Source organism: Calliphora vicina, chromosome 5 (assembly GCF_958450345.1).
Source record: "Calliphora vicina chromosome 5, idCalVici1.1, whole genome shotgun sequence".
In the NCBI taxonomy this organism is placed as follows: domain Eukaryota; kingdom Metazoa; phylum Arthropoda; class Insecta; order Diptera; family Calliphoridae; genus Calliphora; species Calliphora vicina.
In genome coordinates, this window is record NC_088784.1 from 110,370,053 (window position 1) to 110,393,642 (window position 23,590).

At 29.4% G+C, this 23,590-nt stretch overlaps 2 protein-coding genes and 5 non-coding genes across 8 annotated transcripts; all 7 read left to right on the forward strand.

The window, feature by feature from the left end:
- The first annotated feature begins 393 nt into the window (after positions 1 to 393).
- Positions 394 to 10,674, forward strand: tamo (PUB and ZnF_RBZ domain-containing protein tamozhennic). 2 transcript variants are annotated; one of them, XM_065510666.1, is made up of 5 exons: positions 394 to 1,176; positions 4,524 to 4,683; positions 4,769 to 4,968; positions 5,316 to 5,583; positions 6,380 to 10,674. In XM_065510666.1, the coding sequence occupies exons 2-5, from the start codon at positions 4,560 to 4,562 to the stop codon at positions 8,692 to 8,694; spliced, it is 2,907 nt and encodes a 968-aa protein (XP_065366738.1). In that variant the 5' UTR covers positions 394 to 1,176; positions 4,524 to 4,559; the 3' UTR covers positions 8,695 to 10,674. The 2 variants fall into 2 exon arrangements, with proteins under 2 accessions (XP_065366738.1, XP_065366739.1); XM_065510667.1 differs by having other exon boundaries at positions 394 to 1,043.
- Positions 10,675 to 16,600: 5,926 nt separating this feature from the next.
- Positions 16,601 to 16,672, forward strand: TRNAT-UGU (transfer RNA threonine (anticodon UGU)). The gene has a single exon. It is a non-coding gene; the product is annotated as a tRNA-Thr (tRNA).
- Positions 16,673 to 17,181: 509 nt separating this feature from the next.
- TRNAT-UGU (transfer RNA threonine (anticodon UGU)) lies at positions 17,182 to 17,253 on the forward strand. The gene has a single exon. It is a non-coding gene; the product is annotated as a tRNA-Thr (tRNA).
- A 503-nt stretch (positions 17,254 to 17,756) lies between these two features.
- Positions 17,757 to 17,828, forward strand: TRNAT-UGU (transfer RNA threonine (anticodon UGU)). Its single transcript has one exon. It is a non-coding gene; the product is annotated as a tRNA-Thr (tRNA).
- Positions 17,829 to 18,489: 661 nt separating this feature from the next.
- On the forward strand, positions 18,490 to 18,561 carry TRNAT-UGU (transfer RNA threonine (anticodon UGU)). The gene has a single exon. It is a non-coding gene; the product is annotated as a tRNA-Thr (tRNA).
- A 373-nt stretch (positions 18,562 to 18,934) lies between these two features.
- TRNAT-UGU (transfer RNA threonine (anticodon UGU)) lies at positions 18,935 to 19,006 on the forward strand. Its single transcript has one exon. It is a non-coding gene; the product is annotated as a tRNA-Thr (tRNA).
- Positions 19,007 to 19,769: 763 nt separating this feature from the next.
- Positions 19,770 to 23,174, forward strand: Smyd4-3 (SET and MYND domain containing, class 4, member 3). Its single transcript, XM_065512526.1, has 7 exons — positions 19,770 to 20,104; positions 20,194 to 20,389; positions 20,465 to 20,821; positions 20,885 to 21,127; positions 21,197 to 21,532; positions 21,600 to 21,939; positions 22,841 to 23,174. The coding sequence occupies exons 1-7, from the start codon at positions 19,789 to 19,791 to the stop codon at positions 23,033 to 23,035; spliced, it is 1,983 nt and encodes a 660-aa protein (XP_065368598.1). The 5' UTR covers positions 19,770 to 19,788; the 3' UTR covers positions 23,036 to 23,174.
- The last annotated feature ends 416 nt before the right edge of the window (positions 23,175 to 23,590 follow it).

Here is a 23,590-nt window from a genome sequence, read left to right on the forward strand (position 1 = left end):
TCCGATTTTCCAAAATTTAAATATCTACATCAGTTACAATAAACAACATTTAATGGCAGACATCGTTGTGCAAACAAATGTGCCGACTACTCCATTTGAACAAGAACATAACATCAACAAGTGCGGTTTGCTGAGTGAACAAATCATATCGATATTTTCTCAAAATGGATGTTATTGTGGCTAACAAATGTTTAATTATAAATATAATTTAAACACCTAGTAAAAATACATCATTTGGATTTCAAATAAATCTATTAAAATTCTCTTAATATAAAAGATAATAGCATTGCTTTAAACTGGTGCTTTAAAAATCAGTGCTGTATTGACATTTTTTGCTGTCATATCAATTGTGTATTTCGATTTATGCTGTCGTTCGTGACTAAAATTTGTGAAATTTTTCTTTTCACAAACCATTCATTCATTGTAGAAAATATACACAAGATTATACGCAAATAAAAATAAATCGTAAAATTGCAAAATTTGAAATATAAAGTTCCATCACGACACTCTAAATAATAAAAAATAATAATATAGAAGAAATAAAATATTGAATTTAACATATATTAAAAGAAAACAACGAAATTCCTTTGCAAATATTTGTTGTATATGATAAGAAAAATTACAAAAAAAAAAAAAAAACGGAAGTGAGAAAAAAAGTGTGAAAAGAGACAAAAGGAATTTATGCAATATTTATTTTTTACATATAAAATGTACAAGTGAATATTTTTTTGAAACATATAGCAAATTTATTTTAAGACAAAAGAAAACTATGGTTTTTTGTTTTACAAATATAAAAAGAGCTTAAAATAAAACCTAAAAAATAGATTGATAAAAAATTCCTACGGTCACATAGCCAAACACAACCACCACCCAATAAAACAAAAACATACAACCACTTCAGCGTAGCCAGCACATACCCCACCATCAGCACAACCTACTACTTCAAAAATACCTTTTATGGCAGATATACCCGGTCGTATAATTATTACTCATACTTGTGTGTTTATTATTTTTATAAACAAATGAAATAAGTGCAATAACAAGTAAATATAAAAAAATAATATGCTGATTTTTCGTTAAAAATAACAATATTGTTCAAAAAAAAAAAAAAAAATATAAAAAATAATCGTGTATTTAGCGAAATCAATATCTCTAATAAATCTATCTCATTTAAAGGTATGAATTTTAATTATTATTACATGTAATGTACAGACAATTATGTTGTTGCCACAAATCGTTACAATTTTAGGATTATGGTGCAGTTTTATGGTTTCATTTCGTTTATTCATTTATACCTCTTTATAAAAATAACATGTAGAACAACCTGACATTCCTACCATTTCATCATAATACATCCATCCACTACTTTTTCTTTGCAGTGTTGCCACAGTTAACTATAGTTTTGGGAATTCTTTCTTCCGAAAGATGGTTATTGTTTTAAACACCTTGCTCAGCCCAACATTTGTTCTGTTCATTTTAATTCAAGGCTGATGTTTCCTTGTTTACGGCGAATCCGAGGTACTACTACTACTTCGAAGTTGCACTTGCCAGCTTTCACTTCATTGCCAGTATTTATAACTGATGTTTTCTTTGCAGTTGCAAACAATATTTTAGTCATGCATCTTAGGAATACCAGGTCTCTTTAGCTTTTGAAAATCATGATCTCAGTACCATTTATCAAAAACAAAATTTTGCCAATTTGTTCGAAATGTATGTAAAAAATGTTGAGTTGGGAACAAATGTTTAAATTATAATGTAGTGAATGGTACTTCATATAATATGATGTATTCTTAACGCTTGCGAGGAAATTTTCAATGTTACCGCCATTTAAATTTTTTCCAATATATATATATATATATATATATATATATATATATATATATATATATATATATATATATATATACTGGATCGTTATAGATGGGGGAGTCGATATAGCCATTTTGATCTCAATCTCAATCGTTAATAAAATACTAAAAAGCAATATATACTTAATATACCCTTCATCATGAGTGGCATGTATAAGTATGTCATTCCATTTGTAATTTCTACATTTTTCATTTATGACATTACAAAGTAAATAACTAAAATACATCAATATTTCCGCTATAGACCTAGATTTTTGATCCAATGATCGAGAAAAATATTTTTTAACCCGAATTATTTTTCGTAAAAAAAAAATTTTTTTTGCCGTACAATTTTTTTCAATAATTTAAAAAAAAAAAATTGTTTAATTTGGTTAAAATTTTTATTTTAAAGTATAATTTGTGAAGAGTATATAAGATTCGCCACAGCAGATTAAAGCACTTTTACTTGCTTTTTTTATTTGTGTAATAAAATTTTAAAATATTTGAAATTGTAATTTTTTGCCACAAATAGGAATGGGTAGACGTTAACCTAGTTTCAAAAAAAATTAATATCGGAGCATTTAGAGGATGCAAAATAGTATGGTATTATACAATTTAATTTTTTTTAAGCAAATATTTTTGTTTATTGTGGTCACACTTTTATTGTAAATTTCTTTCTATCCGTTCTGGTAGTTTGTTGCTTCTGTCATTGTTGCTATTTTGGTTATGGTTTAGTTGTTTTAAGCTGCATACAAAAGGCCCTCGTTTTCTCCAATTGAATCTTTGCCAATTTGCTATGATGACGTTACAACAACGCATTATCCTCTATGGTGCTGCTCATTTTTATATATAGATCATCATATAGTAGTTGTTCATAATGAATTATGTACAATCATACATATAGATATTAATTTGAATAATACACACATTAATTTGTATTGCCATTTCTCTTTCATTTGCCAAAACTTTAGAAATTTGTATATTGTATATATGTACATATATGTATATATCGTCACCTAAAATACAAAACAACGTATCATCAAAAAACTCGAAATTAAGTTTATTGTTCATTACATCATATTACATACATATGTATGTATGTGTACAAAATTTTAAACTTTACCTATCAAAAATAACCAAGTTATGTATAACCAAAATTGAAAATAAAGTATCATCAAGTACATGATTTTCTTAAACAAAATAACGTATACACTTTAAGTAATTAATTAATAAATCGTGTTTACCTTATTTTAGGTAGTATCCTAATTTTTTATTAATAAATTTGTTGCAATTGAATATTTTTTTCAGTCTTTATGAAAATTTAATGAAGAACCATTTTTAGTTTAAAAAAGTAGTTGTTGGTAATTAAGATAAAAAACATAAAAATTTAAAAATTATATCGCACTCGTTCAACAATACTGTATTAACTAAAAATTTTTAAAAATTCACTTTTTGCAAGAAATCAACTAACAACATCAATATCTATCTACTGTAAAAAATGTCAACATATTCCGATTACTCTTACATCTCGAAAACCACAATGGTATTATTTTGAGTTAATACAAAAATTTAAATAGAAATACATACATCGTATATTTTCATAAAAAAATGTATTATTTTGAATTGAGGAGCCTTTATTCAAGTTATAAATAATCAAATTGTTTTATTTAAATTTGGTTGTACTTTAAGTTGTTACTGTTTTGTTGATAAAATAATACAAAAAAATATCGAGAAGTTTCAGAAAAATGGTATTAACTAAAAAAATAGATTTATTTTGCAATAATTGCATAAAATTTTAAGAAAAACAATGTAAATATATTTTCAAATGGAATTTGCTTAATATGATGTATTCAGATTTTCAAATTCTCTTAAAATGTAATCACAAACAGTTTTTGCCCTCTACTGAACATTTTAAAATTTTGTGTTAATACAGTATTGCTGAACGAGTGCGATATATAAACTGTTTTTATTAAAAATAAAAAAAAATATTTTTATTTAAGTTTTTATTTTTTCATGATACGTTTCTTTGTTTGTACTTTGAAAATGTACTTTGAAAAATTTTTTTTGTATAAATTATAATTCTAGTTTCAATGTAATTCAGATTTGAAAATGTTGTTCCAATATCTCAAGTAGTTTTCATTTTATATCGTGTTTTGCTTCTCCTATAAACTTATGAAAAGTGATGTTACGTTAATTTGCATTTAGGTGACGATATGTATGTACGTAGTATACCTATTTGGTATAAATACCGGCTGTCCTATTTATTAAATATACATTTTTATTTGTTGCAATGATAGATACAATTGTTATGACTATAGGACAAATTAATAGTTTCAAGAAATTTAAAAATTTTTATGAAATTGATAAGATTTTTTACATTTGAGTTGAATCCATGAATTATTAACTATTAAAAAAGTTTATTCGATAAATTTTATTGACAAGCGAAATGTGTTTTTGGTTTAAAAATGTTTAAATACCTTATGCTATCACTCAGTTAATATGTTTACCCTCTACAGTAAAAAAGGTTGCATTTAATAATAAATTCTGTATTGTGGCAGTTTATTATAATATGGTGATTTCCCCCTTTTTAACGCCAAACACATTCATAAACATTTATGAATGTGTGGTTGTTTTGAACATGTTTTACTTATTAAACAACTTTACTTTTAATTGTAGATTGATCAAGCACTGCGTTAAATTTGCAAATAAAAAATGTCGGACTTCGTGCCACGAGATATTTTACCTGAACTATGGGATGAAATTGTGAAGAGACACTGGGAATATTTGGAAACTGAAGAAAGTATAGTGAAGTTGGAGAAACGTAAAAAATTAGAAGGTAAATTAAAAAATACAAAGCAAAAATATGAAATATGTATGTATGTATGTATGCGTAATTAATTATAAATTTATTATCGTTACAGATTGTTTGAAGGAATTTTTATGTATAGTTCAACATGATCGTAAATTCTTTTTACCCGATACAGCTAAAGTTTTGAAAAATTCAATAAGAGATTTAGAGGAGTTTAGTGCCGCAACAGCGATAACGGCCTTCGAGTCGATTAGTCAATATGCCAATAATTTATTTACAAAACCATGGCGAAAAGAATTTCGAATTTTAAAGGTTAATATTATATGAAACTAAATACATATGGTCAATTCACAAGGTCTCTTATCATGTCATATTGTCATAATGACCTAATATTTCACAATGGTTTTTATTGTTTTTCAAGCAAAAAATATCCTAAAATAATACTACTCTGTACGCTATGTTTATTGTGTTATCGTAACCAACCAGCAGAGACCTGCGCCGAATGCCTAAGAGTCGGTTAAGCCGAGTTGCAGAGTCGTGATATATTAGGACATTATGACAATATGACTTATAAGATACCTTGTGAATTGTCCAATAATATGTATATATGAATGCAATTAATTTGTGTAATTCGAATTTATATTTTTTGTTTGTTTCAGATGTATTCGGGTTTCTACCAACACGAAATCAAATCAAATTTATTAGACGCTGAAAAATTATTTGAAGCCATGGGCTATCGCCGTTTATCGGATGACACGTTAATCTTGGATGGGCCTATATGTCCGGATCAAGTTACAAATGTTTCTCGTGATGCTATGACCGCTTATGTTGAATTGCAAATAATTAAGCACATCTATACTGGACTTGATGCCATTGGTATTAATTGTTCCTGGTTGGACATTTATCGTTATCGTGAAAAATATACGGGTATGTAGCTAAAACAAACTCCTTTTACAAAAATATGATTTGCATATAAATTTTCCATATACATACATACGTAAATATACATATGTATGTATGTATGTACGTATGATCACAAAAAAGTAGTGAATGTCTCCAACTAAAATAAAAGTTTAATTAATTCTAAGATACCGTTTACTTTTTTCTTTAGGTCCTATTCCTTTTTTAAGGTTTTTCTCACATTCATATTTATCGCAAAGGAATTAAATGAAATATTGGTATCATATTAAAGGTCCTTGAAATGCGTTTTCAGTGACAAAAAAGACAAAAAATATTCGAAATTTTAGAAGTATTTATGTTAAACAAAATTGTTTGTTTTATAGCAAAATGCTTATGAAATTACGCCTTAGTTTTGTTTATGAAATTAGTCATTAATATAGACAATATGAATATCTAATGATAGATATTTCAAAGTCCTTACGTTGGACCTACAATGGGTCAAAATCGGGAAAAATATTTTTTAATCCGAATTTTTTTTCCACCAAAAAAAAATATGTTTGTCATAACTTTTTTTCATTAATAAATTAATTTTTTTTTTAAAAAATTTAAAAAAAAATTTTAATTCTGTTTGCCTAAAAATATTTAGGCCCAAATTTTGTAAATCACGACACCAAAGTGATATTTATGTGGATAGCAATAACAAAATTTCAAAAAATTTTTAAATTTTGTTTCTGTTTTATATATACCCTGTTGTGGGGTGTATACGATTTGGAACAGGCGAATATTACAATGCTTTTTATATATTAACTTAATTTCTTTATAGGCGGCACTTCGCAAGCTGTAAAAGCTCTAGCATATTCGATTGAAGAGAAACGTTTACGATCTAGGCAGAAGGCTTTAGCAGGTGATAATTACGGCTATATTGATGTACAACAACCATCATCAAATTATTTTACACCATCAAACCCACAATTTTGTCCGGCTCAATGCCAGTGCAATCTCTACCAACAGATACCACCAGCGTCTAGACATCGGCCAATGGCTCAGCCAAATGGCATGTGCTGCGTACCTGAACATCATCAACAATCTGCAAAAACTACACCGAATTTAGTTTACAGCAACATGGCCTATCCTGCCCAGCATCACTACCAACACAGCCATCATCATGGGGAAATTTTAAACGACAGTGCAGGAGTTCCACTGTCTCAAATGTCACACTCTAGAAGTTTAGAACATTATAGTGAACCAGCCAATCATCATCACAGCATTTTGCCACATCGTCATTCATTTGACCATCAACAGCAAGGATGCGCAGCACAACATCACCACTCTCAACAACTGCAACAACAACAGCAGCAGCATCATTACTATCAACATCTTAATCAGCCCCAACAGAATTTCTATGAATCGCCATACGATTGTATTGATGGTAATTCTATGGGTGGTGGCAGCAGCACTATTTCCTATGCTGCTGTTGCCGCCAATGCTGTAACTGGAGCATCAACAACAGGCGGTGGTAGTGGCAGTGGTGGTGGTGTGATTAATTGCAATTTAAACTCCAACTCGACATATTCTCATCCTTATAATGTTTCCGGTAATCGTTTTCCCTTGCCATTGAATATATCAAACCAATTGTCGGCTTATGACAATCTTCAATCCTCCAATTATGTCGGTTCTCAAGAACCAACATATGCCCATATTGCGGATCAACACATGTATTCAGTCTCTAAATTACCCCAGAATTGTATGATGAATTCAAATGCAGCCAGTTACAATCAATTGAGCCATGTTCATGGCGTACAAAATCCGTCGTTAACCAAAGACTCGCTTCAGAGACAGCGTTCTCATCTATCCGAACAATTAATTAACTTCGAAGATCCATCAATATTGCCACCAAATACTCCACAGCAACAATTTGATCCCCTAAATCAATATCGCCCAAGTTATGAGCCATCCAATCATTTAATGGATAAACGTTACAATATGGGCAACATTATGGAGAGTTCTCTCCCTCCTCCTGTGACATCGACTTGTCAGCAGCACTATGTTGCTGGGAAACCTGCTATAAATGACGATATGTACGTGTATGCTAAACCAACACCAAGGGAAAACCGCAAACCCTTACAGAACCCGATAAATATACGAACATCTTCCTACAACTCCGGGGACCGAGGTGACACAACTGATATGAGTTATGAGTCGGCTAACGATGATTTCACCAACTTACCAGGTCAAGAGAACGAACGCAGCCAACTGCGTTCTCCTACACAGTTTACAAAGAATCAAGACGGCGTGGGATCATTTGAATCTTGGAATTATGTTTTTAAAAATTTAGAAAGATCGGGCTACACCAAAGATCTGGGTGAAAGGGAAGACTTTTTAGTTCAATCTTTAGATTTGGACTCAATAAATATTAACAATGACACCTCACCCAGCCAGAGTAGTTCAGCTGAGAAGAGAAGATCTAATTATGCTGGAAATGATATTAAAACCACCTCTCAACATCAGCAGCAGCAGCAGCCGCAGCATCAACCGCAACAATTAGAACCCAAACAAAAGAGCAGAACTTTTGAGAATTCTAAATATTCATCGAGAAACAACACAAAAATGGAAATCACAGCTTCTGCGTCTTCCTCTATTAACAGCATGCAAAAACCGAAAACTTCAATGGACAATAATACAAAGAAAATTAAATCGGCTCTTAAACAAACCAATGAAACCTCAAAACCCAATACCAACAACATTAATCCAAATCATCACCCCAATAAAACACAACCAAAACCAAATGACAATAAAACGCCACCCAAGACAATGAACAATAACAACAATGACTCTTCAACCAATATGGGCAATGGGACCACACATCGCAAAAAATCATCCTCATCGGCAACGGCAACGATGAATACAACAAGGAAATCGACATCAGTTGGTTCCACAACCGCACCCCCACTATCAACCCAAATTATTGTTACTAGTCCCCCTGAATGGAGTTGCAGTTTTTGCACTTTTCTCAATCCCAATACAAAACGTATTTGTGAAATGTGCTGTCGCTCCAAAGACTTTAATTTGGATTCATCCACAACTACCACAGCTGCAGGAGGAACTACCGTGGCTCACAATACTCCAACGTGTGCTTAGAATTACACGAGAGAAAGATAAGCAACAAATATTTCATAAAAACGTACCTGCATCGGATGATTTCTCCTTTTTAGTTTCTCCTGTTACAAATCTTAAGTTTTCCTTATTAATTCTCTTTCATTTCTCATCATATTATAATTATTTTTAGTTATTTTCATTAATTATTTACAAACGATCTACAAGATCCCAGATTTAGCTATTATCCTAATAATAATATAAAATAAAAATAAAAATACAACAAAATAAAAACAAAAATGGACTGAAGAATTTAAAACATGTTAATTGTATGTTAGTTAAACATTGTAACATAAATTTGTGGCAATCGTCGTTCTAATACCTACAATAATACATAAATTTGATATAACGAATATGAAATAATATACCTACATACATACATACACACTCTATATATACATGTTTGTATGTATGTAATACATACATTTATTATAAAAAAAAAAAACTGAAAACTAAATAAACAACATTTAATAAAACTTTTATGATTTATTTTTAATAATTTGTTCGACGAAATAAATAAGTCGTTTATATGTACGTGAAACTAGGAACTATACCTAATTGAAACAATATCGGGGCCTAGCTTTGTTTTTAAATTTAAAATTTTACTTAGCACTCATTAAATTTCGTTCATATGGAGAGCTTCTGTTTTCACATGCACTAATGTATATTTTGGAGATTTTTAAATATTTTGTTTTTAAGTTAATTTCAATATTGTAAATGATTTTAATTTGATCATACATACAGTTATGAACATACAATTAAGTTACTCATCTGTTGTTGCTCTGTTACTTAACAAAAAATATAAACAATTACAAAGAAATTAAATAAAATTATTTTCATTTATTAACATTTCGATTAGCTAATTTTTTCCGAAAATTATATTTAAGCCTCATTTTTATGGTGGCTATATAATTAAGTTATTTGAAATATGTATTGAGTTTTTAGTACTTAGTGGGATAATCTTAGTGAATTATTTCTGCACTCCTAGATTGGAAACCACAGTGCAGCAATAACTTGACATCAGTCTCCTCGAAGGATTTTTATCTCAGGTCATTTTCATTTGAAACTTTATACACTGCTAATGTTAATAAATAAAAAAAATTTTATATATTTAATTCCTTTGTAATTGTTTATATTTTTTTGTAAATTAAAGACAATAGCATATGAAGAACTTATGCATATATGTATTTGTTTGTTCATTCATAAAAAAATAAATCACTGACTTAATCGTAATTTAAAATCCTTGAACTTTAGAAATAAGAAAAGATGAATATAAATAAATAACTACACATAAGTTTCCAAAATGTGCCTCCCCCTTAAAAAAGAACAAAATTTTAGTTGTATAATTTACGAAAAAAGAGAAATATGTATTTATTAATTTCATATATTTTCAAGGAACATTGCAGTTTACGTTATAGTTAAATGTAAAAACTTAGAAAAGTGACTATAAAAGAGTACTTGTTTACAGGCAAAATGAGCTATGGGTGCGATTTTGTTACTACATTTGGAAAGCGATATTTTCAAATTTTGTAATGCAGACATTATTTTCATATTTAGTTGTAAACAAGTGTTATTTTTTATAAATAAGCATTTAAATAAATACTCTACGAATTAAATGTTTTTATTATTTTATAAAAAATTACTTTAAAACTATTACCAGATTAACGAAACTGAAATGTTCCAATGGATTTAAATATGTGTTAGACTGCTCCAATGAAAGTAATGCTGAACTAATAGCCTGACATCAAAAACAAATGGATTATTTAAATGAATTTTTGATTCATGCCGTATATAAGATACCCTTCACCAAATTATACTTTAAAATATTTTTAGGTAAAAAAAAAATTGTTTTCAAATTTTATGGCCAAAATTGTTTTTTCGTAATTTATTTTTTATTTAATTTTTTTTTGTTAATTTAAAAAAATTAATTATTTAAAAATTAAATTTATTACATATTGAAAAAAATTTAATAATTTTTTTTATTTGAATTAGATTTTATCTAAGTGGGCTTGAAAAAAAAATCGGACGAAAAAAAATGTTTCCCGATTTTGACCCATTGTAGGTCCGAGTTATTATGGCGTTATATAAGTCGTTGGAAAGGTCTTTGAAATATCTATCATTAGATCCCATATTTTCTATATTAATGACTTAGTAATGCAGATAAAAAAATATCTGCATTAATAATTGAGAAAATCAGCCCACAAATGGCTGAGATACAGAGAGCTTCAAAAGTGAGTAAACACCACAAATTATTTGATTTGTTTAAGATAATAAAAATCCTAAAATCTATCCATCGATAACAATTTAAAAGTTTCCGTTCTGTAAAAAAAAATATTTAAGTCGCACTATAATGATTTTCATGAAAATTCTCTGGAGTTTGCTCACTTTTGAGGCTCTCTGTATCTCAGCAATTTGTGGGCCGATTTTCTCAATTTTTAATAGCAACCGAACCGGGTCTGTACCTGATATATTGATGTATGAATCACGTATATAAGTTATTTGGGGGTTGATTTCAACATACAGACGGACATGGCAATATAGGCTCCGCAATATATGTATGTATATCTATAATGATCCAGAATATATATACTTTCTGAGCCGATTAAATGATGTCCGTCCGTCTGGCTGGCTGTCCATGTAAACCTTGTGCGCAGAGTACAGGTCGCAATTTTGAAGATATTTCGATCAAATTTGGTACATATTATTTTTTCGGCCCAAGGGCGAAGCCTATTGAAACTGGCTGAAATCGGTCCATTATTTCACCTAGCCCCCATACAAATGTCCTTCCGAAATTGGACTTTATCGTTCATAAATATTTAATTTATATATGTATCTCCACAAATTCCGCTCCAAATAAGTTTTATATATACAAAATTCATGTCACCAAATTTTTGTTACGATCGGTCCATAATTAGTCATAGCTCCCATATAGACCCGCTTCCGAAAATCACTTTAACGTACATAAATCGCTTAAAAATGTTGGTATACACACAAAATTCAACACAGTTAACTCTAATATAGACGTAAATCACACGACCTAATTTCATGGTGATCGGTCCATAATTAGTCATAGCTCCCATATAAGGCCCACTTCCGAAAATCACTCAAAAATATATATGTATTATTGAAATTTTAAAAGAAAAATGTTTTTGCTCTTTTACTTAGTGTAGGGTATTTATTTAATTAAAAAAAGATGCCGCAAGCCCATTCATTTCCCTCTGAACATTTAGGAGTCTTGTAAAAATAGTCTTGGATTAGAAAATTTTGTTTAAATATGTAACGTTTTTTTTTGTTAAATTTCTTATTCCTGTGGGATCTATGGGAATTTGTAGAAAGAAATCGTGTTTCACTAGTAATTGCGTTTCCAAAATTAAAGACTGATATCCTCTATGTTAACGATCATCAGGCATTTTTTTTTTACAAAAAAGGAACAATTTTGGAGCAGTGTAATTTAATATTTTTTGTTAATATCGTTGTTTAATGATTCTTTAAATTAAAATTACATTATTACATTAATAATAATCTTCAAACTAAAAATATGACATATTTTGTAAACAACGTGTTAAAATATATTTTAGTTTTGTTTGATTTATTCAGTGTTTTTCTTTAATATCTCTCTTACAATCTATTATCACTTTCCTAAATGAACATTTATACAAAATCTACAAGAATCCTATAGAAAAATAATGAAACTTGTCGTAATGCAACACAGAACATAACAAATATATTGTAAAAAAATATATTTATCTTAAAAAATATACTATATATTGATAAAAAACAAAAAAAAAACACAATAAATGTTAAAGATAGCAAACAAAAAAAAAAAAACAAAAACTTATTTAAAGAAAAACTATGAGCTCCAAAATATAATGTATGGTTTAAATTTTAACAGAACATAAAACTAAAACTGAAACATTTTTTCTAATAAAAAATCTTTAACATTTTACTTAAATGCATAGTATATTATTCATTTTTAGAAAATATAAATTATATTAAATAATAAATATAAAAAAAGTATAATAATAATAATAATTAAACTACTTACCTAAAATATGATAATTTATTTATACTTACATATGTATATTGTATGTTCAGTTTTTATTAAATTTACATCTTTTCCAAAACAAAAGGTTGTTAAACACCTGAAACATTATTAATATAAATAAAGAGAGAGAAAGAAATACATAAAATACATGCATACAATACATACATACATACTTAATAATTAATATAATTAATTAAAAGAAAGTGAATATGGTAAAGAATAATATTGTATGTGAACAATGTAATTAAAAGAGTTTTGCAATAAAATTGTAAAATGGTATGTCTGTATTCGTTGGGTTAAATAAATAATAAAAACAACTATTAAATTTAAACAATGATATTGAAAAATGAGTTTTAATTGTTCAAAATATTTATTGAAGTGTAGAAACACTAGCTTGCGGATTTTAATGCCGATTCCGCTTTTCAGAGAAAATTCAAATAAAACAAGAAAGAGAACTATATTCGGCTGTGTTGAATCCTTTATACCCTTCACCAAATTATGCTTTAAAATAAATATTTTTAGATAAACAAGTATTACACAAATTTAATTTTGTATGACAAACATTTATCTTCCAAATTTATTTTTTAACTAAAACAAGTAAGAGAGCTATATTCGGCTGTGCCGAATCTTAGATACCCTTCACCAAATTATACTTAAAATTATTTTTTTTTAAATATTTTTAGGTAAACAAAATTAAATTTTTTTTTTTCGATGTTTTTTTATAAAAAAGTTTTGTTAAATTTTTTTTTTCAAAATTGTTTTTTAAAAATTTTTTTTCCAATTTCATTTTTTAACTTTTTTTTAATTTTAAAAAAAAATGTTTTTGGAAAAATAATTTATGACAAATAAAATTTTTGATAAAGAAAAATTCGGGTTAAAAAATATTTTTCCCGATGTTGACCCATTGTAATTCCAACTTACTATAGCTTTATATACATCGTTGCAATGGACTTTAAAATATCTATCATTAGATATCCATACTGTCTATATTAATGAATTAGTAATTCAGATATAGATCGAAAATAGGCCAAAAATCTATGTTTTCCCGGTTTTTTCCTTATATCTTAGCCATTTTTGGGCCGATTTTGTCGATTTTAAATACCAACCGAGTCGGAAGAATTCCCGATATATTGATGTATGAATCATGTAAGTTATTTAGGGGCTAAGGAAAGTTGATTTCAACATACAGACGGACATAGCTATATCGACTTCGCTATCTATAACGATATAGAGTATATATACTTTGTGGGTCGCAAATGAAAAATTTATCTAGAAATTACAAACGGAATGACACACTTATATATACCCTTGTCACTCATGGTAAAGGTATAAAAAAACAAGTAAGAGTGCTATATTCGGCTGTGCCGAATCTTATATACCCTTCACCAAATTATACTTCAAAATAAAAATTTTAAATATTTTTAGGTAAACAAAATTTATTTTTGTTCCAAAGTTGTTTTTTTCATTTTTTGGAAAAAAAAAATTTGTAATTGTTATTTTAATTTTTTTTCAATTTTTTTTTAAATTAAATTTTTTTTTTTTGTTTTTTCAATTTTTTTTTTGATAAAGAAAAATTCGGGTTAAAAAATATTTTTTCCGATTTTGACCCATTGTAGGTCCAACTTACTATGGTCTTATATACGTTGTTGCAAATGTCTTCGAAATATCTATCATTAGATATCATATTGTCTATGTTAATGTCTTAGTAATCCAGATATAGGTAAAAAATAGGTCAAAAATCGAGGTTGTCCTGGTTTTTTCCTCATATCTCAGCCATTTATGGACCGATTTTGCTGATTTTAAATAGCAAACTTCTCGAAAGCATGTCTGACAGAATTATTGAAGATCTGGATCCCGAAGATATCTGGGGTCTTCAGAAAATTGATTTCAACAGACAGACAGACAGACAGACAGACGGACATGGCTTAATCGACTCCGCTATCTATAAGGATCCAGAATATATATACTTTATAGGGTCGGAAATGAAAAATGTAGAAATTACAAACGGAATGACAAACTTATATATACCCTTCTCACGAAGGTGAAGGGTATAATAAGACAAAAATATAACAAAACTATTTTTGTGAAAAAAAAAAATTGGGTTTGTACGTCTGGCTTGCTATGGCGTTATATACGTTGTTACAAAGGTCTTTGAAATATCTATCATTGTCTATAACTTAGTAATCCAGATATAGATAAAAAATCGAGGTTATCCCAATATTTTCCTTACATCTCAGCGGGATTTATAGCGGATATATTGATGTATGAATCATGTATTTGTGGGCTAGGGACAGTTGATTTCAACATACAGAACGGAAATGTAGAAATTACAAACGGACTCAAACATTTTGTTTTTCATATAACAGCCGTATAAATTTGTACAATATTCTTTGTAATAACTTTGGAATCTGTAGAGATATTTGGGAATTACCTATTGGTAATTAATTTAACCCTCCCTTACTCGCAACTGATCTAGTTGATACAGGCAACATTTTTTTTATTGTAATTTTTTTTTAAATATCCTAAGCTATTTTTTGATAAAAATATATTTATTCTGCAATTTTATTTGAATTATTCATTTAAATACTTTGAATGTAATATTGTTTTTATGTTTTCGAAATAAAAAGTGAAGAGATTATTTTCAAACGCGCCTTTCTTTTATTGATATTGTTACGAAATTGTACTTGAATTCAAATATAACGATTTTAAGGGCTGATTTAAAAGTAGCATAATACTTTCAAATAACAGTGCTGTAATAGCAAACTGTAACATATCTGTGGGTATTATTAAATAAAAGCTTTCAGTTGACCATTGATCGTAAGTTGGCAACGCTGTCGAATTTGAATATTCAGTTAAAGAACATTGTAGAAATAGAGCATTCTAGATGGTAATGCAGTGTTATAAATAGTGGCAGAGGTTGCAGTCGTGAGTGAGTTTATCAGAGACGCTTTTCGAATAAACATCAACTGAGTGCCTTAAAGTGTGTTGTGTTTTTCAAGTAAATTCGTGTACATTATAAATTGTGTCTGTATTTCTGAGAATTTATAAACGTGTATAAAAAACATTGAGTGGCTATTTAATTCTGTTGTTGTACATTTTAAATAAATAAAGAGTTGTTACAATTTTTAAACTACTAAGCGGCTTTTATTTGCAATCAAAAGTATTCGGTTTATTTAAAGGAAATAAACCAGCGTTTTGAAAAGGTTAAAACGTAACAATATCAATTTGATACATTGCGACTAGTCTCGATTGAAAATAATTGCGACTAACGGAGGGTTAATAGACCATGATTATTAAGACCCTCAAACAGAAAAGTATTTTTTCTATAATTTACACATAGGTGACGATGTGTAATTTGGTCTTAAATAAGTTTTTTAAACATTGGTTTGGAGTAACTATATTTTCGGAAAAGAAAACTAGATTTTCGATAAAAGAGATGCGCACTGTACATGGGTAAGTACTAGACTGTTGTGTTTAAACTTAAAACAACTTATTTTTTTTACATTAAATTTAAATTAATTGGCAAAATATTCAAATGTATAAATGGAATTAAAAAATACACATATTCCCGGAAATCAACCATTAACATAAAACTTTAAAATTTTTTCAATCGTCTTGTTTAAAATATGGTGAGGTTAAGGCTTACATACATTATACTTTTTTATCGATTCGATAACTTCTTACTAGATACACAACACATTTCCAGAATATTGGAACTGAGAACTTAATAATTTAACAACCCTCGAAATTTCTCCATCTGATAGCATCGTATAGAAATATGATGATATCGTAATTAAATGATATTATTCTCGCCAATATTTCTGCAAAACATTAACGAAATCGCAAGCCTCTTTAGCTCAGTGGCAGAGCACTGGTCTTGTAAACCAGGGGTCGTGAGTTCAATCCTCACAGGAGGCAGAACTTTAAAATTTGTATTTTTTATATCTCTGGCAGCTTAAACCCAGTACACACTTCAACGGAGTGTCAAAAGAAGTGGGGGGAGGTGTAAACTAACTACAATTCAAGGTGGTGGGGTAAGCAGCTGAAAAGAAAAGTACTATACAGTTTCCGCCATTTTTTGGTCACAGAATTTAACATTTTTTTGTGTTTTTTAAGTTGAAGAAATTTAATTTCAAGTCTTTTTTTGCATTCATATAATTTTCTTTCTACACGATTACTTTTCCGTATATAAATTACTTTTATATAAATTAAAAATGTCAAACCTGAAATTTTTACACGGCTTTAGTACAAAAATATAAAGTTAAATTAAAGTTAGGCGTAAGGATATTAAAACTTTAAATTGTTTGACGTTTTGATTTTATCCAAAAAATACATGAAATAGTGCGCCTAAGTGATGGCTTGGGTAAGTGTTTGCTGGTTGAAGTTTAGTTAGTTTTAAATGTTAATAAAACTCGCCGAAGTTCTATGCCTCTTTAGCTCAGTGGCAGAGCACTGGTCTTGTAAACCAGGGGTCGTGAGTTCAATCCTCACAGGAGGCAGAACTTTTTACAAGTATTTTTATAACTGACAGCTAAACTAAACATAAAAATCAATACAATTTAAAATCTAAACTATTGTTTAATTTTTTTTCATAATTTTAGAAATGTATATTCTTGACACACTGTGATGAAGGCAATACAGAGTGTTTAACTACAACTAGAGGTAGAACTAGGTGCGCAACTTAGAGTAAAATATATTCAAAATGTTTACTTTCTCCCAAATGTTATGGCTGGCACAACATTATATTGTTGTTGCAAGACTTAGGTTTTTTTGTCTCTCAGTAACACTTCTAGGTACATTTTATTCTATGGTTTAAACTATAATCCAAAAACAGCAAGGTTCGATTTACTAATCCGATTATTAATTGATGTTTAAACCGCAAATCAATAACATGCTTTAAGTACATATGTTTTTAGTTCTTATTTTTAATAATATAACTAAAACTCGTCGAAATTTGAAAGACTATAACTTAACACATAATAAAATCTCGCCAAAACCGCCAGCCTCTTTAGCTCAGTGGCAGAGCACTGGTCTTGTAAACCAGGGGTCGTGAGTTCAATCCTCACAGGAGGCAATTCTTTTAAACATTTGTTTATGTTTGAGAAGCATTTCCGAAACAATACTTTAAAAAATATACATATTACAGTAAAACTTCGATAATGAATCCCATAAAAAAAGTTCACTCACTATATTATAGGCAAAGTTTTGATTAAAATTTTGTCAAATTTACTTGTTTATTTTGAATACTTTATGAATTTTAAATTAAAATCGTTGGTTACGAGGTGTCGATATACATACAGTGCACTCGCTATAATATGAACACCCCAATATACATATAAACACCCCAAACTATGAACACTTTTAACTTCCATAGGGTACTCTTAAATATGAACTAAGCTATTCATATTTTTTTTAAACGTATTTTATATAATTTTTGGACTTCCCTAGCTGTTGATGGGAATTAGATGTCATTCGCAAATATGAACAAACTTGGAAAAGTGAACTGGCCTGGTTTTAATTAGTTTATATTATCGCGAGTGCACTGTAGTATGTATGTATTTCTTATGGAGTTAAACTATTTTATAACTATAGCTCATTATAAGTTCGTAATAGAATATTCATTATACAAAATCTAGAATAAAGTCTCAAATGATTTAAGTTTTAAAGAAACTTAAGTTTTAAATTATTAAATTTACATTAGATTGAAAAATTACGAAATCTCGTCGAAATGACAGGCCTCTTTAGCTCAGTGGCAGAGCACTGGTCTTGTAAACCAGGGGTCGTGAGTTCAATCCTCACAGGAGGCAACACAAACAATTTATTTTTATAATAAGGAAATTTAATTTTTAATTATACAATTTGGAAAAATTAATGTTCTATTTTCTTACTTATCCCGTTCGTATTTGTTTTTTGTTTAAAAAATAGTTCTAAAATTATCTAAAACACATAGTTCTTTTATCACCCCTTTTGTTTGCATATTTACTACGAAATCAACAAATAAGAGAATAGGTAAATAAGTAAACAAACCAAAAACAATTAGTCATACATACTAGTATGTATATAAAATGGGGAATGTGATGAAAGTACTCTCGTTTAAACGCGGAGAATTGAGTCATACTTAGTAGTGAGAGCAAGAAAGAAATATAGAAAACCTGTTAAAAAGACGAGCGAAAAATGTAAGCCTCTTTAGCTCAGTGGCAGAGCACTGGTCTTGTAAACCAGGGGTCGTGAGTTCAATCCTCACAGGAGGCAACTTGACATTTTTTTGTATATAATTTTTTTTTAATAAGTATTTTATGAATTAAAAAATGTAATGAAAAAAAATCGCCATTTAGAGATTGGAAATATTATCAATGAAATCTTGCAAAAAAAATTATAATAATTGATTATTTTTATAATAACTGATGAAAGTCAAAATATAAAAACTTATAACTTGTCAACCACGTTTGGTTCGATCAGGTTTTTAAATTCTGAAGGGTCTATGGCAATCTCTTGTTTTAGACATTTTCTATTTTAAATCAATCTCTACAGAGATCTCTATCAGAATACATAAACATATTAAGAAAATAGTTTGATCGGTTTTTCAATCGAAATACATAATTCGAAAATTTGATTATTTTTGGACTTTCATTTACACGATTACAATTACAAATAAAATGTTTGGTTGCAATACGTCTTCAAATGTTTTTACAAAATGTTTGATTGCATGCGCCCTTCTGGCATCACCATTTGTATGCCTCTCAAATAGTATTTTGAATTCTCTTAAAAACTATAATCACTAGTAAAATTCATATATTCGGGGATCTAAAAATATCTGCCAAATGAGTAAAGAAGAATGTGTATCTATTTGGTACATACAATCTACCTCCCCACGTTGATAGAAATAGAATTTATTCTTTCTTTTTGGAAATCAGTGCAGTTTTCGTTTAGTTTTCCTGCAGTTAATGTCAATTGTACTTTAACTTGTACTGCTTGCTATAAGTTTAATTATATTTTAATATTTATTTACAATAAATTAAAATTAAAACAAAGATATGTCGTTTACCGAGACAACTGGTTTCTTTGCCGATTACTATTTGAATTTAAAAAATTCTATTAACAATTTCGATGTGGAAGTTGAAAAAATCAAATTGTGCAAAAATGATCTAGAACGTGTAAAATTTTTAGAGAATTTCAAAGGTGTCCAAGAACAAGATGAGAAACTGCCAATACGCCGGGAATTTGAGGGTAAAAATTCCACCACAGCAGCTGAATTTAAGGAAAGGGGCAATTTAGCGTTCAAATCAAAACAATGGTTGGAGGCTATGGTTTTATATACCAAAAGTTATGTAGCTTTGCCAGAGGATAAAGGTAATAATAAACATTTAAGAGTAAAAAAAAGAGAAAATAATCGAAAAGAGAATAATACGAAACCATTTAAATTTCTCATTTTGCTACAGTTTTCGAAAAAGCTATTATATTGGCAAATCGCTCTGCTTCTCTGTATCATATGGAAAAGTATGATGAGACTCTAATTGATATTAAACGTTCTGTGGATTATGGCTATCCCAAGGATTTGTTGTACAAACTGTACGATCGTCAGGCTAGATGTTATATGGCTAAAAAGGATTATCCCAATACCATACACTGTTTCAAGTATGTACATGTTTTCATACTCAATTCTAGATAATGTTAAAAACAATAATAATATGGTGGTACTCTTATTTACAGAAAATTTATTACCTCTATGGACGATGCTCCTACTTTACAATCAGATAAACGTTCTAAAATGATTATGGACGCCATGACCATGATTAAGATGCTGGAAAGAGATCCTCGTACAAATAAGCAAATTGAGTTGCAAAAGAAGAAAGGAATTCCCGCTGAAATTGTGCCCAGTTTGGCTATACCCGATGAAAAGGAGTTATTAAGTTCTTCTATACGTTTTGATGAGAGCCGTCAAGAGGGTCGTTTCGCTCGTGCCGCTACCGATATCAAAGTAGGTGAAGAAATTCTTATAGAGAAGCCATTTGTGTCGGTTCTTTTGGAGAAGTTTTCCAAATCACATTGCGATCATTGCTTTATAAGGTGAGGAATGAGAAAGCCTAGAATAGTTTGATAATAATCTAATATTAATCATAATTTTTCTAGAACTGCGATTCCAGTGGCCTGTCCAAAGTGTGCTGATGTTATATACTGCTCAGAAAAATGTCAACAACGAGCAATGGCCTCCTATCACAAATACGAATGCGGTATATTGCCTACAATCTGGCGTTCGGGAGCTTCGGTTAATTGTCATATGGCTCTACGTATATTCGCTAATAAGCCGGTGGAAGAGTTTTTACAAATAGCCGATAAAGTAGATGCCAAGCTTTATATAGAACAAATACAAAAGTGAGGAAATAACATTTTACATTTTTTACTTTGCCACAAGTTTTCACTGATTTCAAATTGATGTTACAGACTACCGAAAGATGACTATAGAAGAGTTGCTCACTTGGTAAGGCACGAAGACACCAGAACGGCTTCGAATTTCTTTCAACACACTTTAATGGCCCGCTTCTTAACCAAATGTTTGTTGAAATCGAATTACTTCGGTGACAATGCCAAAACGGAAGATATATTAAAGATTGAGGCTTTGGCTTTAAGGAGTTTAGAATTTTTGCAATTCAATACTCATGAAGTGGCTGAACTGCACAAGTCCCAAAGGGATGGCAGTGAAAAGACTCAGTTTATTGGTGGTGCTTTATATCCCAATTTGGCATTATTCAATCACTCCTGTGATCCAGGTGTTGTAAGGTAAGAAGTTAATAACTTTTAAGAACTTTCTTATATGATAGAACTACATATTTTGTGATTTTTACAGATATTTCCGCGGCACAACTATTCACATAAATACCGTTAGGCCCATTGAGGCGGGTCTACAAATATCTGAAAATTATGGTCCCATTTATACGCAAGAGGACCGGAGTGAACGTCAATCAAAGTTATTGGATTTATATAAATTTGAATGTTGCTGTGATGCTTGTTTGGAGAATTGGCCAACTTTTGATAAATTACCCACTGATGTAATACGTTTCCGCTGCGATGCTCCCAATAATTGCACGGCTGTTGTTGAGGTCCCACCATCTTGCAATGACTTTATGATCAAGTGCCCCAAATGTTTGGAGTGTACAAATATTTTGAAGGGCTTGAAAGTTATGCAGGTTAGTAAAAAGTAGAATGTACTCGTAGAAACACTCGATATTTTACTAATTCTCCTTGCGTTCATTTGGTGATTTGAAAATGCAACTTCTGTATAAACAGTGGTTTTGATTTTTTAGAAGTATTGCGGAGTTAGAAAACGTTATTTGGAACGCTTTTGGAACGAACAAGTTCATTAATCAATGATCAACAGTTCTAAAACGAATTCTTTCATCAGATATTTTAGTCACGCTTGGAAATAGTTTCAAGAAGCAAATGAGAAATATTCATTTGGGGTATTCACATGGTCTGCTATTGGTCATTTGTTGTTGTGTTTTAAACAAAAAAAGTATTATTTTATGACAATACAATAAACATAGTTCAAATAGTCTTATTAGTTTAGAACTTTTTTGTTTGAAACACAACAAAAATTTGATTAAACTATCATAATATATTAGGACATTATGACAATATGACCAAATAGTAGACCGTGTGAATACCCTAATTGTTTATTTGGTTAATTTATAGAATTGGCATTAGCAGATCGAGAATATGCTTATTGAATTATACGAAACAAATTGGAATTAGTTTTTCAATAATTTTAATATTTTGAATTTTTGAAAAATCAAGCTTCCTAAAGGTGGTTTCAGATTTATAGAACTAGTCTAGTACCCATGTAAAACTAGCGCCAAAGAATTAGTTACTTAAAAAAATCTATAGAAGTTCATTAAAATCACAATAGCGTTCTACAGATCGGGTTCCAGAAGTAATTGTCATATCATTGGTTCTGAAGCTGCTATTAAAGAATCTGATATTCTAAAACTATTTTTTAAGAACAAGTTCTGAATATTGTTTTTGTTTTTACACTTTTATATTTATATATATTTTGTAATTTTAATATACATATTTAACATCTCTTTACAGGATACTGAAATGATGACACGTACCGCCAAACGTCTCTACGATACGGGTGACTATTCCAAGGCTCTATATAAATATATCGATTTGATCAAAATCATGTATGAAGTTCTAGTACCACCCTTTCCCGATTTCTGTCAATGCCAACAATACCTCAAAGATTGTTTCTTACATTTTGGTAATTTCTATAATTTAGATTAAATTACGATTCAAAATTACAATTAAATATAATTGCGAATTATGTGTAACTAATTTTACCCCTAAATTGAGTGTTAAATTTGAAATTTTAATCCAATAAGGGATTGCAAAAAATGTTCAGCCAATTTTTATCGTCAAAATAAATCAAGTCAACTGTACCCCCTGCAAAAATCAAAAAAATGTCTAAATTAATGATGTAAGTGACGCATGTGCACTGGTGTAATTGCCAAAATGGCAAACAATCTGGCAAAATGTCATGTTGTAATCAAAGAGAGACTAAGTCATAAGGGAATGAATGTCATTGAGAGAGATAGACAGTGAGTGTACAAATCCTATAATCAAATCTAGAATTCAAGTGACAGATTACATGAACAATTTATAAATCGTGATTAAGTTTAAATGCAGGCAGCTGTTGAGGATTTTGATCTAAAGGAAATTAAAAAAAGAGGTTGGGGTGGCGTTTACCGGTTGTTGTCGCTAAACAACCCTTAAACATTACAAGATCTAAAGAGGAACGAACAGTGTGAATTTTTAATATTAAAGGTGGTTAAAACCCTG